Below are 18874 nucleotides of genomic sequence, written 5' to 3'. Positions count from 1 at the left end.
CGGTCTACCGAGCTAACTCTGACTAGGCCTTCTCCTTGAGGATCAGCTCCTCTTGGTACTTAGCATCAGCTGATTGATGGAGGGCTTCCAATTTCTTCTTGTCATCCCGTAGTCGATGGGCCTCTAGCAAGGCCTCGCTCAAGATTTGTTCCTGAGATGCATTTAACCTTTTTTAGAGACTCCACCTCTACCTTTAGCTGGAGCACGACTGGAGAGGAGTCAAGAGGATGAGACAACAGGTTCTCAATACGATCCTTCAAGACCTTATTTTGCTTATACATGTCCAGGGACGTCTAACTCAAGCGCAACATCTCAACACAGATCTAGCCATATAAAAGGATAGTCAGAAATGGAAGAAAACAACAATAAAAGAAGGAGAAGGCTTACCGCAATAGTATGTTCGGAGAATAAATCCACTTGAGTGGGCACTGGGAGGGAATCGATCTGCTTCATAGACTCCATCCAATCAGTCGATAATTTCCCCCACAGCAGGACACTGCCAGCTTGAATAGAAGGATCGTGACGCAATCCCCTCTCTGAAGGCATAGAAGCGTTAAAACGGAAACACCGGGACTTAGGTGGTATAGGAGCGGTCCCGCTGGTGGCCAAACGAGTGGAGGTAGATGGTCCAGAGGCAGAAGGCCCATCCTAGGCAGCTGGTGTAGATTGGCACTCTAGATCGATCTCTTCTTTAACGATCAAGGTTTTCCCTCGAAAGGCCCCTAATTGAGCTTCTGGAGGGGCAGTAGGATCACGAGGGACTTGTGGCTCTGGAACGAAAGACGGAGCTGACCTAAGTATCTGGGTTGTGGTGGAGTCCTCGGCTATCAGGCGAGACTCAACAGGTCTGCGCCTCGGCCGACGCGAAAGTGGCTGCTCATCCAAATCTGACCCCTCTTCTGGAGTCAGGGGGTGATGAGCAAGGGGAACCGAATGAGTCTACCGAGCAGGTTCAAGAACAGAGCAAGTAGGCAGCGCCGCTTGAGGGACGACAGGATGAGAGGCATTATCCGTGGCCATCCCGGGCGCACTCGGAGTGGAATGCGAGAGGCCCCGTCTACCTAAGATTATGCGCCCTCAGCGATTTATTTCCAAAGCGCATGGGAGAGGCTTGATCAAGGGCGTTTGGGCAAGAGTGTCTGCTACGACAAAGCAAGAGTCAAAATAAGAAGTAAATAGCAGGTCGGGGTAGGGTGATGCTTACCTAGAGAATGTTGTAGCTCTAAAGGGACAACGCTCAACCTGAATAGAAACAGTACATCTTTCGTCAACAACACGTGCACATCGAAGCGTCAGCCCTCTAGTTGCGCTGACGCCTCCATAAAAGTGGGATCTATGTGATAGTCCCCCAGATAGGGCACTGAAAGAAAGGATGATTGCCGTTAGATAGGCCACTCCACGGTAAAGGGAAAGTGAAGGAAAAAAATGCTTATTTTTCCACTCTAGCTCTGAATATGGAAGGGGAGCAAAAAGGGTAGTCCGGGTACGAGCATGGAAGTGAAAAAAAAAACCCTCACTATGGCGTCAAGGGGTAAAGAGGCAGTGAAATAGGTGAGGGTTCTAGTAGCACACGATTCGCAAAGGAGAACGAACCCACACAAGATCCGCATGGAATTAGGAGTAAACTGATAAAAGGGAATGCGGAAGTAGCGACTCACATCAGAGAAGAAGGGATGGATAAGAAAACGGAGACCGGCTACAATCTGTTCTTTGAAAAAAAGTCACATAACCCTGAGGAGGGTGAAAGAGTCAATGAACCTCGGAGGGTATGATGATATGCATGACCGTGGATACGAAAAAAAGAAATCACAAAAAGAAGTCACAACGGTGAAGGTCGAGACTCCGGGAGGGTACTTAGGCGCTGGGGAATCCATGGAGAAGTCACAAAAAGAAGGCAAAAAAACAAAAGCACGAAAGAAGGAAGAGAAGGGAGAAGTCCAAGTGAGAGGTCGAAGCAGACTATTTATAATTGTCTGGGAAGAATGCCTCGACCTCAGTGCTAATCAGGCGATTCGTAGACAATGTAGTTGGCGTAAGCCATATGCATGGAAGCGATGTTGGTCGTTGGATTGTCTTAGAATATTGTGTAGAAGTGGACTTGTCAGAAAAAATTGGATCAAATGACACGTAGTAAAAATGGAGTGGAAGTCTTTATGACATCGAAAACAAACGAAGCTATAGTAAACCTCGCCCGAGCATGTGGAATGACTCTGGAATTGCTGTGGCTCACGATAAGATAGGTAGTTGATATAGATACGGGATGACTCTTCTTTCAGCTATGCCTGCACAGGCGACACATGATCTCATGAAGAATAACTTCCTCTTATTCTTTATTCTTTTGAGCCATGGTAACATCATAGTGATTATCCATAATTTCACTCTGTGAGAAAATTTTAAAACAAATAAAAAATAATTAATTTTCAAATCAAAAGTTTTCGAACTATTATACTCTAAGTAGTGTGTTTCTCAAATTGATACTTGTAATCCATATCACCCTATCAACGGCCACATCCATCCAAAGGAATCTTGATTGCATCCTTGAAGAGATGAGTTTTCACCAAACTGGTATACAGTATTTCTACTCTTCATTCACCATACTGGCACATATGAGGAGGAAAACACTCCATGGTGAGAGGTTGTTGGTGTAATGATTCTGCCAAGGGGTCAAATTTATGTGGGTGAGGTATTGCTTCTTGGTTCTCAATGAGATTCTGTATAATAGAATCTGGTAGAGACGATCTATGATCAATAGGAATAGATGGACTCCTTAAGTTTACACATTGGGAACTAAAAAGTCAGAATGAAAAAATCCTAGAGAAAATTAGCTCCATATTACAATTAGAAGGGCCTAATCATCTCATATGGCAAGCTATAACCTAAATCAGATTCTATGACATAATTAGCGTAAGCAGATACGTTACTAAGGTTCGAAAGGCCAAATACCAAGGTTTTAAAATTCCAAAACATTTATGCTTAAGTGTGACAGATTTAAATAGTATGGTTTTGAAGACGATGTCAGGTTACTGCAGAATCTATATACTACATTTTGGCAAACTAAATTTTTTTCAAAAAATATACTTTTCAAAACTTAAAATATATATATAACTCCATCTTAATGTTCCAAACAGAAACACTAGAACTTGGAAGGCCTAAATACTGCAATTTGGAATATCAAGCATCAAATTTCAAGTCTGAAATATCTGCTTCGGGATCAATGCTACCTCTACTTCATTCAAGATGCAAGTTTTCCTGTTATAAGGGATGTAGCCACCTTCTTACGTATGCAGAGGAGCTCCATAGATTCAAATAGGGATCCCTAAAATTGTAACGGCAGCTTCATCAGAGTTCCACAAGCGCCTCAGTCACTAGCATTTCCATCTCCAGCTTCTTTGACATTAATTGCAAACTTGTACTCCTGATCGCAGCCCAGATAGGAATCAGAGACGAAGTAGATGGTAAAGTTCTTCTCCCCAACCTCCGAAGGAGCAGTGAAGACGAGCTTGACTTTTATCTTTCTTTGCAATGCTACTCTTTTGATGGCCAACAACTGATTGGTTGAGGTATCACCAACTACGAGCCACCATCCTTCTTCTTTTGGCTTGGGATACCTTGGAGCATCAACAGGTCCAATATCAGCACGTCCTTCGTGATCACGTTCCAGCATAACCTGCATTGTCACATTTTCCCCAGGACTAATATCTTCACCCTCCAGTACTTCATATGCCATGTCAATATTAGGATAACGGTTGCAGAATCGAGCAATATCAAGCAACTGGGAATCTGACATTTGCAGCAACTCGTGCCTTCGATCATCTTCCATTTCTAACAGATCAACAACAGAATCAATACTCCTCCCTGGGTTTTCTTGGCATCTCTTAACCAACTCCTTAGTGAAATGAGGAATTTGAAAAAGTGTGGAATCCCGATCCCACATGCCCTGGGTGACCATTTGACTCAAATCCATTGCAGAAAGGGCAAGGCTTAGCCATCCATTGCTTGATATAACATCAACCATAGCTTGAAGCAATCTATGAGCAGAAAGGAGAACTTCTCGCTGGTCTGCTGCAAGGTTCCCTACCACTGTGTGTCGTGAGAAGTGAGCTTGCAGTAGAGCATTTGCTTTAACATGAGGATCAGTGCATTTGGGGTTCTCAAAGGAAAACTTCTGATGGTTGATCAACTTTCTAATCAATTCTTCCTCACCAGGTCTAATGGGAAGCTGTGCATACTCTGTAGCTGATGCCAAGATATCCAGGAGACCTTTCATCTTAGTTTTAGAAGTTATGGAGGAACTGAATCGTTCAATAGTGGTGTAACTGATGTAATAATATGAAGCAATTAAGCCAAGATTCAGGGGTTTAAGGTACATATCCTCCTCGATGGCAACACATCTGCTTGCTTCTAAGTCACTCAGAACATTCTCTACGAGTTCAGAAAGGTGATCAGAGAGATGCCTATGACTGACACCCTGCAGATTATAGTAGTTCGGATTCTTAGTGAGCCTCCTGTACATGAAGGTCCAAGTAAGATAATCAACAGCATCTTGCTTATTCTCTATAACCCCAACTACTACTTCAGCATTCATATGATCATGCAGGAAATGATGCAAATGGCTCTCTACTGGGATGGCCTCAAAAAGGAACTTTTTATAATACTCTTTCCTAGGAGCATGGCATAAGATGACACATATACCAGAATTATCTTTCATAGGTCTGCTGGCATGACCCATCATCTGCAGCAGATCAGTGATCGGATAGTCAGTATGAGCATTCTCTCGTCCATCATAAAATTGAGTACCCATCACTACCACCAAGTGGGCTGGCAATGACTGACCCCAGCACATTGAACTGGTGGCAACACACACTTGAATTCTTCCACCAAGAAACAATTGCTTTACAACTTCTTGATCAAAGTCACTAAGGCCTTCATGCAAGTAACCCACACCGAGAGGGAGAGTCCTTTTTAGGGTATCTTCCTTGATCCCTGATATGAAAGTTTCCATCTCTTCCTCTGAACCAAGAAGAAAGGCAGGCTTTTCTCCACTGTCAGCGCTTGAGTAAGTACACAGGTCTAATGCAGTCAGCCTTGTATGCTTCCTGGTGGGTACAAATACCAGGGCTGGTTTTCCATTCTTCGAGTGTTGAACAATAGCAGTGTATGTAGGTTTGGTCATTGCCTGCATTCTTGCCTCAAAGTTCGATATGTCCACACCTTGAATATGTATCTCTAAAGGAACAGGACGAACACCAGGTGGAAAATTGAACAAGCCATGAGAAGTAGCACCTATCCATTCACCAACATCTTTAGCATTCGCAAGGGATGCTGAAAGTGCTACAATTCGAATGTTGCTACCAATGTGACTAGCAATACGTCTCATCCTAGAGATGATAATTTCCAAGATGGGTCCCATTTCTCCACCAATTAAATGAAGCTCATCTACAATGAAGAGGCTAACTTGCTGTACTTGCTTACGTTGCTTCCATCTGCGAGAGAGTGCATCCCATTTCTCTGGAGTACTGATTATGATCTGTCCTTTATCAAGCAGCTTCAAGTCAGTAGCAGTCTCTCCAGTCAACTCCACTACACGAATTCCTAAATGCTTTCCAAATTTCTCTTCCCAATCACGATACCTTTCTTTCGCAACAGCCTCAATAGGAGCAATATACACAGCTCTCATAATGCTATCAGGCCCTTTCTGATGATTTCGGAGCAACGCAATCTCGCCACATATAGTTTTCCCACTGCCTGTAGGGGCAGCAACCAAAACATTGTCATCAGTATTGTACAGAACAGTAAACACCTGTGTTTGGATGGGATTGAAATGCTTGAATGCATCATAAAGAGCTTCATATGCAGGATTCCTTAAAGCAGTGACTGGTAGAGGCTGCAAATCCAATAACTCAGTCGCTGGGGGGTACTTCTCTGGTAGAATTAGGTGTCTGAAACAGACAGGCAAAACTGTTTGAGAACCAAGCCACTTATCTGATACTACACGAATGAAATATTGAGGTGGCAGCGGCTCATAAATGGGAACAGTGAAGTTCAGGATATGATCTTCATCTATGTATTGCTTCTTAAGCATGAAATATTCATGATGAAGGATATACTCACCATCATTATCCTCGACAATAACCCAAAACGGTTCCACATACCCATGAACAGCATCATCCCACTGAAAATCAGGTGTCACAGTCAATTCAAAACTCAGGACAGTACGTGTGATCGGTTGAACATGTGCCAAAAGATTCAATTTTGGCAATTGGTGTATGCATCTGTGAAGCTGCCGACCCATTTTAGGGAAACGAATCAACTCCCCAATCTCCTGGGATGAGAGATCATAATACCTTTCCCAGGACAAATCCTTCTTTTCTAGTTTCATCAGAATTTCATTGGGTATACCAGTGAACTGCCTCAGAGGAGTTTGAACACTCCACATACGCTTGTCGACCATCTTGCAAAGATTAAGAGCTTTTTCAGTTAAATAAGCCCAACCCCTTTTTAAGACGATCTCAAACAGTGATCTTATGAGTCGACCTGCACTCTGTCAAAACAAATAAATTAATTCATGAAACTAAATGAGATCATGCTAAAAACTTACAAGATAAAAATTATTATAATCATTATGTATGTATATACAAATACCTGTTGAATAAAAACCATATCAGATGTCAAGGAAAGTCCCTCAAGTTTCAATTGTGATATATATGCTTGCAAGAGAACGTTGATTTTTGCACTAGGTTCCTCCAAGCTTTCCTTCACAGGAACAGGCACACGGTCCAAGAGTTTTGCCAATTCCATCTTCTCATCTTGGCGAACAGTTACATATTTGAATTCTTCACTAAGAGAGAATAATCGGAAAAGCTCTATATCACCCATTGTTGGCTTTAAGTACTCATTATATGTGGAGATAGTCCCGTGAGTGATGTAATAATAACTTGCAATTCTTCCCAGATCTGTGACTTGGAAATACCCACTCTTCCTGTCGTATTTGACTAAATTGTTTTTGTCCAATATGTTTGCAGCAGTGTGAATCTGCAGTACATAGAACAACAACACAGAAATAAGAACATACAGGATGCAATATGAAAGAAAGGCTAGGCAAATGCAGTCAATAGTGAAAGCAAAAGATGTTAGCCCAGAAGAAATGAGAAACTAAAGTATGGACTAGGATACACAAAATTCATTCCAGTAAACCTCCAAGAATTGGAATTTCATAGATGACAGATATAAGAAACAAAACTAGGAAATATTGACGACAAGGAAATAATAAAGAAAGCAAACAAGCTAATATAATAACGTGACATCTTCAAGCAAACGAAGTTGTCAAAGTAGCATATAACGAGGTGTCTTTCTTAGCTTCCTTTAGATTGGAAGACAAATTGTAGACTCCACTATGGATGTATACAATGTTAATGGTCTAGCAATCCATCTGAAGCAGTATTGGAGGAGAACAAAGGAACTTGATGAGTTATCCAATAAATCCTTGAGCAGCACAAACAGAGAAACCAATTTACCTTCTAAATGTAGGTGGTGAAGTGATTGACTAAGCCACTAGTGCAGAAAAGAAAATAAATTGAAGAATTATTTGAGAGTCTGGAATTTTCAATTACATTTTAAATTTTTTTTATTATTTAATAAATTATTGAGTTATTTAGTAATTTAGGGTTGTAACTGTCCTATTTTGGTAATTAATTAGCGGATGACTGTATTCCCCATTACAGTCCAACATATTTCCCTATGTTGGCTATTCATTTCATATTTGTCAATAGGGTTGGGTTTATAAAAGAAATCTAAAGTCCAGTAAAGAACATCTTGCAATTAACAATAATTTCCAATTTTTTCTCTATATGTGAGTTTTCCTCTCCATGAAGTAGTTTATTCATTTGTCTGTTGTGCTACATTACACACACATTATTGGGGTGGTGAAAGATTGCAAATCAACCAAGTGTTGTGGTGCTTAGTATTAAATATCGTTAATATTGTGAATGACCACTAACCACACATGGCATATTAAATGTGTATAATCTATCCTTACTTCAATTACAGTGTCAAAGCCAAATATTAGGCACTACTGACTTGTGCCACATATTCTTTTATCACACTTAAATCAAAGTGGCCATGTTAATTCCAACAGTAGATGTTGCATGATGAAACAAACCTTAAGGTCTAATATTTGAGCATTATACATATATAAATTTCCTGACATTCATTTGGCCTTAAGTAGAATAACGAGGCAGTAAAAAATTGGCAATTGGCAATTAGCAATTAGCAATTAGCAAACAAATGTTAAATATAAAGAAGGTAAAATCCATAGATACTTTAAGCATTTGTCATTTTCGCTTACCAGATCAGCTCTTCTTTCCTCTAATGTTTTGTCTTTATCAAGGATATCAGCTGGCAAACCATACAAAGTTGGGTTTCTAAGCATCCGAATGTAAAGGTAAGTATACCCTATCCAGGTACATGCTTCTCTGGCATTTTGAACTGTTCCCAAAACTATCTCTGCATTTAACTGATCAGCCAATTTGGATACAAACTGACTCTCAATGGGCAATTGTTGGTTCATCAGGGAGAGATAATACTGTAGTTCACTGTGGCCAGTTAAGATAATACCTTCTCCATAAGAGTCATACTGAGGCCTTCCTGCACGACCAAGCATCTGCATGACATCCAATGGACTTAGTTCAGTCCAAGCTCCTTTTTCAGGGTTATATATCTGTGTGCCTTTTATGATGACTGTGTGTGCTGGCAGATTGACACCCCAAGCAAGAGTAGCAGTAGAAACCAACACCTGTACATGGCCATCGGCAAAGAGCTCCTCAACAAGATCTCGATCAACTCTTGCCATACCTGCATGATGAATAGCAAATCCGTATGGCAGGAGATCTTTAAGATCAATGCTCTTGACAAATTCAGTTTGGCTGTTAAGAATTTCACGGCTTGCACTGTCATCCTTTAAGAAGCGGCTTACTGTGTCATTAGCCAAGGCAGTATCACGTATCGCACGAGCAGTTTTGGCTGTTTCCTTCCTTGAATGAACAAAGATAAGCACTTGATGCTTTCCTGCTGCAGCCATAACCTTTTCATAACATATTTCATTCATCAATTGAAAACGTTGCAACGGTTTCTTGATCGTGATGCCAATATATTGTTGTGCGAGAGGACAAGGCCTGTAACTATTGTCAAAATGGAAAAGTCCTTTTGATGGATGAACACGTAAAAACAATGCCACATCTTCGTAATTTGGGAGAGTAGCTGATAAACCAACCAATCTAATTAATTCCTTTGTCGTTTCAATCTGTCTTACTGTCCTTGCAACAATACTTTCTAGAACAGGACCTCGATTATCATGCAGAAGATGAATCTCATCGATTATGAGTAGCTTTACAAGTTGTGTATAGGTTCTATCTCCAGATTTTCTTGTGACAATATCCCACTTCTCTGGTGTGGTAACAATAATCTGAGTTTCTTCAATCTGTTGGCGTGTGAGGTTTTGATCTCCACTAAGTTCCTTCACAACAATATTAAAAGATTTTAAACGATGTGACAAGTTACCAACAACTTCAGCAACCAAAGCTTTCATTGGGGCAACATAAACAATCTTGAACTTGCTAGTGTCTAAGATCCCATCCTTCATATTTAAGCCGAGCTGCTGTAAAATGGTGAGCATAGCAACATTTGTTTTCCCAGCTCCAGTAGGCGCACACAGAAGTATATTTTCAGGTGTAAAAAGAGAAGTTTGATACACCTTACTTTGGACTCTATTCAGCTGTTTCATCCCTTCAAATGCAGGCTGTGCCCAACCAGGCAAGTCTGATATCTTTACAAGTTCCTCTCCAGGAGCAAATGACTTTTGTTTTAGCGCAGGCACATGAACTTCCTCATAGCCCTTGTGGGGAGTTCTATATGAACCAGGAGGAAGTTCACACTTCCTGTTTGCCATCAAAAGACCACCCTGATTGAATGCAATGTTATCAAGGTCAAGCAACTGCCTTTGCCCCTTCAACCACCCACTGTCTGTGGAATGCACTGTCTCAACAGCCCTCCGATCTCGATCACCCTCTCCACCACCATGTTCATCTTTCAATCGCCTAGCTTCCTCTCTTATACTCTTCTCCAAGTTCTTTTGGCGCTCCTTTGCTGATGCTCTAGTGGCATGCAGCTGCTCCAAGATTGTGGCTAGGCTGGGGCCTGTATTTTCCATTTCTTCCTCAATTTTCTTTCGCTGGTCTTGATCCTCAGCCCTAGCCAACCGAGTACACCAGACTATCTTGAGCCGATTCCGAAGCAACAACTTAATAAGCTGAAACTTGTCATAGTCCAGCAGCATTACAAGCCGATTCTCAACATCCCTATCATCACCTTCAGCAAGTATTTTCAGCACTTCTTCAGCAAACTTCTGACTTTGTTGTGGATCTATATCTTCATAAGCTTGAGATATCTTCCTCTGAAGCCAGTAAGCATCAATGTCTTGGACATTAATTGTTAAACCCTCATTAGTTTCTTCAATGTCCTCATCATCAATCCCACCCATCTGCATAGCACCAGCATTTTGTTCCTGGACATCATCATCATCTTCTGATTCCTCTTGTACCTGTTCATATGGCAGACATTGAGCTGTCAAGTTTTATCTGGGAAAAAAAACCACAGAATCCTAACGTTAAAATAAGTTAAATCATTTGAGTACCTGATCAAAATCACTTTCCTCTTCCTCCTCATCCTCTTCGAATTCAACAGCCACGCCAGTATCATCAAGTGCCTCATCTTTACCATCTGCGATGGCTGAATCAGCCAAGCTTCCATCCTGGTAATCCGTAATCAATCTACCAATGGAGACAAGTTGATCAAACACCTGGTTGGATATTTGGTTCAAGAGCTTCTCGATCTCCTTCTTCTTGTCTGGATTTTTTATCTTTTCATTCTTCAAAACCGCCAAGACTTCATCTGCCGCCCCACTGAGAATATCCTGAGGCTGCCCGCCAAACTGCAGTTGGATCACGCTGAGCAGCGCCTCATAAGCTGCACGAGTCTCCTTGGTTTTCGGTTGGTACACGGCATCGTCCGTGAGGGAAAGCACGCTCTCGTCCTGTAGCCGACGGCGCTTGCTGTCCTTCTTTTGCTCCGGCTCGAGTGCCGGCTCCCGCTCCTTCTTTTTCTTCGACTTCTTGAGCTTCTCTTCGAGCTCAGGGGGCTTGCCACGGGAAGCACGATCCCCGAAACTCTTGGGATCAATCTTCCCCCACAGGGACTCGGGTTCTCCGGTGGGTTCATGGGTGTCTCGAGGTCGTGAGTCGGTGGTCAGCACGAGGCTCGAATTGGCACGGTACTCGTACTGCTTGAACCGGGCATGAGCCTCAGCACCACCACCGAGATGGGCCATGGCTGGAGCACTTCGACAAGATCGATCCGAGAAAAAAGTTAAGCTGCCGAACAACGAGAACAGGACCAAACTACCAAGAAGATAGCAGGGAGGAGAATCGAGAAGAGAAGTACCGTTGACGCCGGCAGACGTCTAGGGCTTGAAATGCCTTCGCGGTCGCAGCTGGTTCGCCTCCTTCGAACAGGGAACCCTAAACCCGTGCCCTACTCGAATCGACCGACTCTAACAGATAATAATAGTATAAATTAATAAATATTTTTAAATAATAATAATAATAATTTGATAATATTTGAAAAGAGAATTAATAATAAATTTCATGGTGTATTTGTAAAGGACATTATGTTAAATAGTTTATTTGAATATGTGTATTCGCCCATTGTAAGATATTTTTTTTCGATGGTATGGAAAATTTAAGATACTAAGCTGTTGTGTTATTCGTCATTTTTATTCCAGTAATTGATGAAAAAATTTTATAAAATCGGATAAGTTATTTTGAAATTAATTAGTTCGAATAATTATATACCTGAATTAAAAAACTGAGAGGGGACGGGATCATTGCTCGGCTAAAGATCAATGATTTTTCAAACTTGATGAGTATGTATATTTGACATGATATGTATACTAGATATTAATAATCAGGGTAAATATCACTAAATATTAGTTAACATTTTAGACTATACGTACAAAGATTCACCGTGGAAAGAGTTTATAGATGTGAGCTAACCTTTTTGTAGTGTCCTTTGATATAAGATATATGAGCAATTATCTTTAATTTAGTCTCAACAATAAAATTTAACTACATAATTATTAATGATTTTTTTTTGTTTGCAATCTCATTATCTTATATATGCTTTGACTCTTATGGGTTGAACCCTAAAAGGGTAACATCAACTTTCGATCATGGATGTTGTGAGTTTTATGATCATGGGCGAGTAATCAAAATAAGACTTATAACTCCTAGTGATTAAATATGGGCATGTATTGCATAATCAATTCAATTAATGGCCACTTGGATAAAATTTATACACAGTAAAAATCAATTAAGAAGAGTTTTCAAGTTAGTATTCCTTCAGATACGTCGGTCGATTCTCATGTTGAGTAAAAAAACTTATAGGGAATTCATGCACACCATGGCAAGATAGATTCAACAACTTTTTAATGGAAAACACTTCAAGCATAATGTCCACTAAAGCCATAGAAAAGTTTTGTAGTGAAACTGAGCCGATAATTATGTGATAGATTTATAAAATTAAAGTCATAGAGAAAGATAGCAGCCTAGTTTCAAGTACGACTATCAAAAAGGAAAAAATTAAAGAACAAAATTTATTCAATCTTTTTTACTAATATTGGTCTATTAAAATGTTGTGACAAGGGTTTCATAAAACCCACAACTTCTAAAATAGTAGGTGGAGTGTAAATAAACTAAGTTATTCATGAGTTATTCGAATCTCAATTCGATAAAAATTCGTTTGAGCTCGTTTAATGAGACTTGTTAAGATAAACAAATCAAGTTCAAGCTTCACAATACTCAGCTTGTTAGCTCATGAACATGTTCGTTAATAAGCTCATGAATCAACTTTTAAATAAAAAATAATAATTTTGATATTAAATTTATAGATTTTATACTCTACCTATAAAAAATATTGATCCGGATATAGTTGAGTGGCAGAGAGGAAATTAGGAGGAAAAGACAGGGGCACTTAGGTCTTTTTACAAGCTAGGGCTTTAAAGGGGGGGATGGGTTCGTGGATCAGGAGGAGGGGCGCCGCCAAGGAGAAGCTGGGCTTCATCTCCCATTCCTCGTCGGCTCCGAGACCAGCGGCCGGCAGACCCCCCCCCCCCCCTCTTCCTTTCCTTCGGCTTTCTTCACGTCAACACAGTCGAGAGGCATTGTCGTCTACTCCGTTCCCTCTCCTTCACGTTGTCGCCACCTCATCCCCTCGCAGACGTAGTCGCCACAGGGAGAGATCGCCTCTAGCTGCAGCGGTCGGCAGCATCTCCCGCTTCCACTGCTGCCTCCAGCGTCTGTCAAGCCGCCGTTGACGCATCCGGCAGCCGCTGACGCCTCCAGCCCTCTCGTCGGTCGTCGCCGCCTCCTTTCCCAACCGCAGCCACCTTCACCGCAGCTGCTGGCGCCATCTCCGACAGTCACTTTTGCTTCCAGCAAGGGCCGACCGCTGGCGCAGCCTCCGGCAGGTATTGCCGCCCCCCCCGGCAGCCATCACTACTGCCTCATGCCGCCTTCGGCGGCTATGGATACCACTGTCGACGCTCCAGGGGGCATTGACACTTCTACCGGCGGCCATCGGAGCTTCCCATCGCTGCCGCCGACCCCGACACCTGCAGGGGGTGTCGTATCCAGCGATAGCCGCTGCCCTCGCTCCTTCCGACACCCACCGCAGCCTATAGTGGCTGCGAGTGCCGCTATAGATGCCTCCGGATAGCCTCCTCCGTCGCCCCACGGGACAGCCGTCATCCGGCGGACTCAGGTTTGCTTCTTCCGGCCATCGCGCCGAGATTACGTCCGGCCATCGGGCCGTGGTATTTCATTCGTCACACCATTACCATATTTGTGAGTCATCTGCACTATCTGGCTTGCGCGCTGTACGTCGGCCTATGAGCCGTTGTGATATTCTCGCCGAGGTGTTGTTACCATTACCGGCCTACGAGCCGTCTCCTTGGACCCCTGCCGCATCAGAGCACATGCTGCCGCACGATGACTCGATTAGCACCGCGACCAGATCATCCATCCATCCGAGGGCGCCCCCTGGGCCAGGGTACGTTCTCGTACTCGGTATCTGTTTATTTTACTACTATTCTATTATTATCTGGATACTCATATATCTGTGGGATTCGCCTCGAGCACCGAGGTACCAGAGGCCGGGGCGACCCGGTCGCTGGATACAGGTACAGTTGACCGGAGGAGGACTTCTGACGATCTGGTCAACGCAGCGGACAGATCACCACCGGGTCAAGAGGATGCGGTCAACCCTTCAGACACGTCATACCGGCAGGTTCGTCTTCTCAGCTTCCAGGAGCCGATCGGCCTGGAGGATTATATTCAAGCGATCATCGCCGGTTTCGGACCAGTTCAGCGGACCAGCACATCATATATCTATATCCCCCGTTCGGGGTTGAGCGGCCTTCACTGGTCACGGACCAGATTCATGATCATCTATCTCCCCCGTTCGGGGTCGAGCAGTCATCGCGGCCAGGTATATATTCTTCCGATCGACATCATTCCGGTCGCACGCGCGGTATCGTCTGCCCGGCATTTATCCGACTGATCGACATCATTTCGGTCGCACGCGCGGCATCGCCCGCCCCGCATCTATTCTTCCGATCGACATCATTCCGGTCGCACGCGCGGTATCGTCTGCCTGGCATTTATCCGACCGATCGACATCATTCTGGTCGCACGCGCAGTATCGTCCGCCCGGCATTTATCCGACCGATCGACATCATTCCGGTCGCACGCGCAGTATCGTCCGCCCGGCATTTATCCGACCAATCGACATCATTTCCGTCGCATGCGCGGCATCGCCCGCCCCGCATCTATCCGTCCGATCGACATCATTCTAATCGCTCGCTCAGCATCTTCGTTGTTGTGTGCCCAGCATCATCATCGCTCGCAGAGATGTTTTTGTTTCTCATCCGGCATCTCCGCGGTCGTGCACTCAGCATCGCTTGTCCACTCGGTCTATTCATGGTCCATCGTGCCGCTCGGTCTGCTATCATGGCACTCGTCGCTTGCTTGTTGTTTTGGCACTCGCTTGACGTTGTCGTTCTCTCAGCATCTTCTGCTCAGCGTCTATCCACCTGATCGGCATCACTTTGATCGTCCGGTCGGTATCTTCGCGGCTGCACACTCGACATTGGTCCAGTTTCCGACTTGGTCTGCTCGGTATCGTTATCATCTCCTACGACACCACCATTACAGCGACCGCTCGAGCGACATTATATTATTGGTTCAGTGATTTGGCTTTGACATCGAGAGCGGTTCAATTCTTTGCAATAGACTGTCCAGTCAGTCGGACTCACGCCTCCTTCGACTAGACTTGAAGAGGAGGCTTGTGATCCGGATATAGTTGAGTGGCAGAGAGGAAATTAGGAGGAAAAAACAGGGGCACTTAGGTCTTTTTACAAGCTAGGGCTTTAAAGGGGGGGATGGGTTCGTGGATCAGGAGGAGGGGCGCCGCCAAGGAGAAGCTGGGCTTCATCTCCCATTCCTCGTCGGCTCCGAGACCAGCGGCCGGCAGACCCCCCCTCTTCCTTTCCTTCGGCTTTCTTCACGTCAACACAGTCGAGAGGCATTGTCGTCTACTCCGTTCCCTCTCCTTCACGCTGTCGCCACCTCATCCCCTCGCTGACGCAGTCGCCACAGGGAGAGATCGCCTCTAGCTGCAGCGGTCGGCGGCATCTCCCGCTTCCACTGCTGCCTCCAGCGTCTGTCAAGCCGCCGTTGACGCATCCGGCAGCCGCTGACGCCTCCAGCCCTCTCGTCGGTCGTCGCCACCTCCTTTCCCGACCGCAGCTGCTGGCGCCATCTCCGACAGTCACTTCTGCTTCCAGCAGGGGCCGACCACTGGCGCAGCCTCCGGCGGGTATTGCCGCCCCCCGGCAGCCATCACTACTGCCTCATGCCGCCTCCGGCGGCTATGGATACCACTGTCGACGCTCCAGGGGGCATTGACACTTCTACCAGCGGCCATCGGAGCTTCCCATCGCTGCCGCCGACGCCTGCAGGGGGTGTCGCCTCCAGCGATAGCCGCTGCCCTCGCTCCTTCCGACACCCACCGCAACCTATAGTGGCTGCGAGTGCCGCTGTAGATGCCTCCGGATAGCCTCCTCCGTCGCCCCACGGGACAGCCGTCATCCGGCGGACTCAGGTTTGCTTCTTCCGGCCATCGCGCCGAGATTACGTCCGGCCATCGGGCCGTGGTATTTCATTCGTCACACCATTACCATATTTGTGAGTCATCTGCACTATCTGGCTTGCGCGCTGTACGTCGGCCTATGAGCCGTTGTGATATTCTCGCCGAGGTGTTGTTACCATTACCGGCCTACGAGCCGTCTCCTTGGACCCCTGCCGCATCAGAGCACATGCTGCCGCACGATGACTCGATTAGCACCGCGACCAGATCATCCATCCATCCGAGGGCGCCCCCCTGGGCCAGGGTACGTTCTCGTACTCGGTATCTGTTTATTTTACTACTATTCTATTATTATCTGGATACTCATATATCTGTGGGATTCGCCTCGAGCACCAAGGTACCAGAGGCCGGGGCGACCCGGTCGCTGGATACAGGTACAGTTGACCGGAGGAGGACTTCTGACGATCTGGTCAACGCAGCGGACAGATCACCACCGGGTCAAGAGGATGCGGTCAACCCTTCAGACACGTCATACCGGCAGGTTCGTCTTCTCAGCTTCCAGACAGGATCAAATATATACAAATATATTAAATTTATTTATTAGAATAAAATTATAAATTTTAATATGAATATTATAATTTTCTCTAAATATATAATTTAATTTTTAATGAATATTTAAATTTATAATTTATATTTGTTAAGCTTGTTTATGCTTAATAAAAACTCGAATAAGCTCGCGAACCATGAATATATTCGTTAAATAAAGTTTGAATTCGGCTCAATTATAAATGAGTCAAACTCAAACATTCAAGAGTTCGGCTCGATTACACCCCTAGGTAGTCATGATGTCTTAGTATATGTTAGACTTGTATACCTAACTAATGAAGAGAGGTATTGATGTGAGATTAAAAAATTTAATCACTTATCACTATGTTTAACGTTTAGGATTTAGGTTTAACGCTTGACATGAAATGCATGTAGTTTGAGGGAGTAATGATGGATAATTAAGAGTTCATTATCTTATTAATTATTTTGATTAGGATTATCTTATTAATTATTTTGATTAGGAAGAAAATTAATTAAGTGTTAATTTATTCAATTCAATAGTGAGAGATTAATTATAAAATTAAGGGTTAATTCATGGAATTAAAATGTAAAGGATGAAAAGATTTAATGATTAATTAAATTTTAATTTAAAAATTAAAAGAGTCACTTGGAAAAAATGATAAACCCGGCTAGTCTTGAGATAACCGGTCCGTCCCCTTGAAATTTTCTTATCGGTCATTAAGGTAAATTAGGAAGCACTCACAACAGGCAGTTCAAAAACTCAGCATCCTTTGATTGCGCATCCATTATGAGAAAAAAATTCTTACAAATTTGTCATAACTGAAGATCGAATCGTGAGTATTTAGGTGACAATCTGAATACTTTACCGCTATACCATAGCTCGGGGGCTAAAAGAGTCATTTAGAGAAGTTAAAGAAATTAGTTTGGAATAGAAATAATTTAGTAAATAATTGTACAAGTTACAAAAATATAAATCATTAAGAATCTATAAGATTTTAAAGTATCTAGTTGACAGAAACTATAAACTAGTCTTAATTCTCAACTTGTTGAATCCAATACTATGACAAAGATCAGAAGATGATTTACAATTATTAAATTGATAACCTTATATGAGATTTATAGCTTCTAGTTGTTTATAATCCTTAAGGTGATTGAATAGGTCAAGTTGATCTTGCAAATGACCAAAAATTAAAAGATGATGTTTATTTTTATGATCAAAACATCATCTTATTATATTTTTTTTTATCCCAAAAATATTCTTATTTTAGTAATGGTATAACGGTTTTATTAAAAATTAAATATAATTGCTTTGTTCAAAAATATTATAATGTATAGCTACTTTGTTAAAAACTACCACAATATAGAGCAACAAAATTGGCCAAAGCTGTTATATGTTGTAGGTTTTTTTTTATCAAAACAACTACACTTACGGAAATTTTGATCAAAATTGTTATAACAATATTGAAATAAATTTAATCAAGTCAGAACAATTTTGACTAAGTTAAATTTTTTATATATATAACAGTGCTCCATATATAACAATTTAGATCGTAATTAATTTACTTTACGATGTAATAGTTTTAATTAAAGCTATTATAATAATATTAAAATAAGGATATTTTTAGAATGAAAATTAAACCAGATACTATTTTAATATATTTTTTTTCAAACTGGAGTATCCTTCGAGGATGATAAAAATAAAGAGTGCCGTTTAATTTTTACCGAAGCATAATATATCACGATGAGAAATAAAGAAATTTAATAGTTATGAAACAAATTTTAGTTGACGTATGTTAAGGTCCATATATATATATATATATATATAGAATCAATTTTTAACGTATACAAAAAAGTAAAAGCAATTTTACTTTACGAGTTAATAGTTTTAACTAAAGCTATTATAATAATAATATTAAAATAAAAATATCTTTAGAATGAAAATTAAAACAGACATTATTTTAATATATTTTTTCAAATTGGAGTATCAAATTAAAGTCACGATAAGAAATAAGAAATACTGAACTTTAATAGTTATGCACCAAATTTTAGTTGA

General features: G+C 42.4%; 1 protein-coding gene across 2 annotated transcripts; it reads right to left on the bottom strand.

Moving 5' to 3' along the window:
* Positions 1 to 3075: 3075 nt before the first annotated feature.
* LOC122014490 (DExH-box ATP-dependent RNA helicase DExH12-like) lies at positions 3076 to 11612 on the bottom strand. 2 transcript variants are annotated; one of them, XM_042570723.1, is made up of 5 exons: positions 11494 to 11612; positions 10688 to 11390; positions 8345 to 10594; positions 6643 to 7032; positions 3076 to 6541 (listed from the first exon to the last, which is right to left on the bottom strand). In XM_042570723.1, exons 2-5 carry the CDS (start codon positions 11378 to 11380, stop codon positions 3359 to 3361), a joined length of 6516 nt encoding a protein of 2171 aa, XP_042426657.1. In that variant the 5' UTR covers positions 11381 to 11390; positions 11494 to 11612; the 3' UTR covers positions 3076 to 3358. The 2 variants fall into 2 exon arrangements, with proteins under 2 accessions (XP_042426657.1, XP_042426658.1); XM_042570724.1 differs by having other exon boundaries at positions 10688 to 11382; positions 11494 to 11604.
* Between the last annotated feature and the right edge of the window lie 7262 nt (positions 11613 to 18874).

The sequence above is a fragment of the Zingiber officinale genome, chromosome 8B (genome assembly GCF_018446385.1).
Source record: "Zingiber officinale cultivar Zhangliang chromosome 8B, Zo_v1.1, whole genome shotgun sequence".
Classification (NCBI taxonomy): domain Eukaryota; kingdom Viridiplantae; phylum Streptophyta; class Magnoliopsida; order Zingiberales; family Zingiberaceae; genus Zingiber; species Zingiber officinale.
This window is presented reverse-complemented; position numbering and strand designations above follow the sequence as displayed.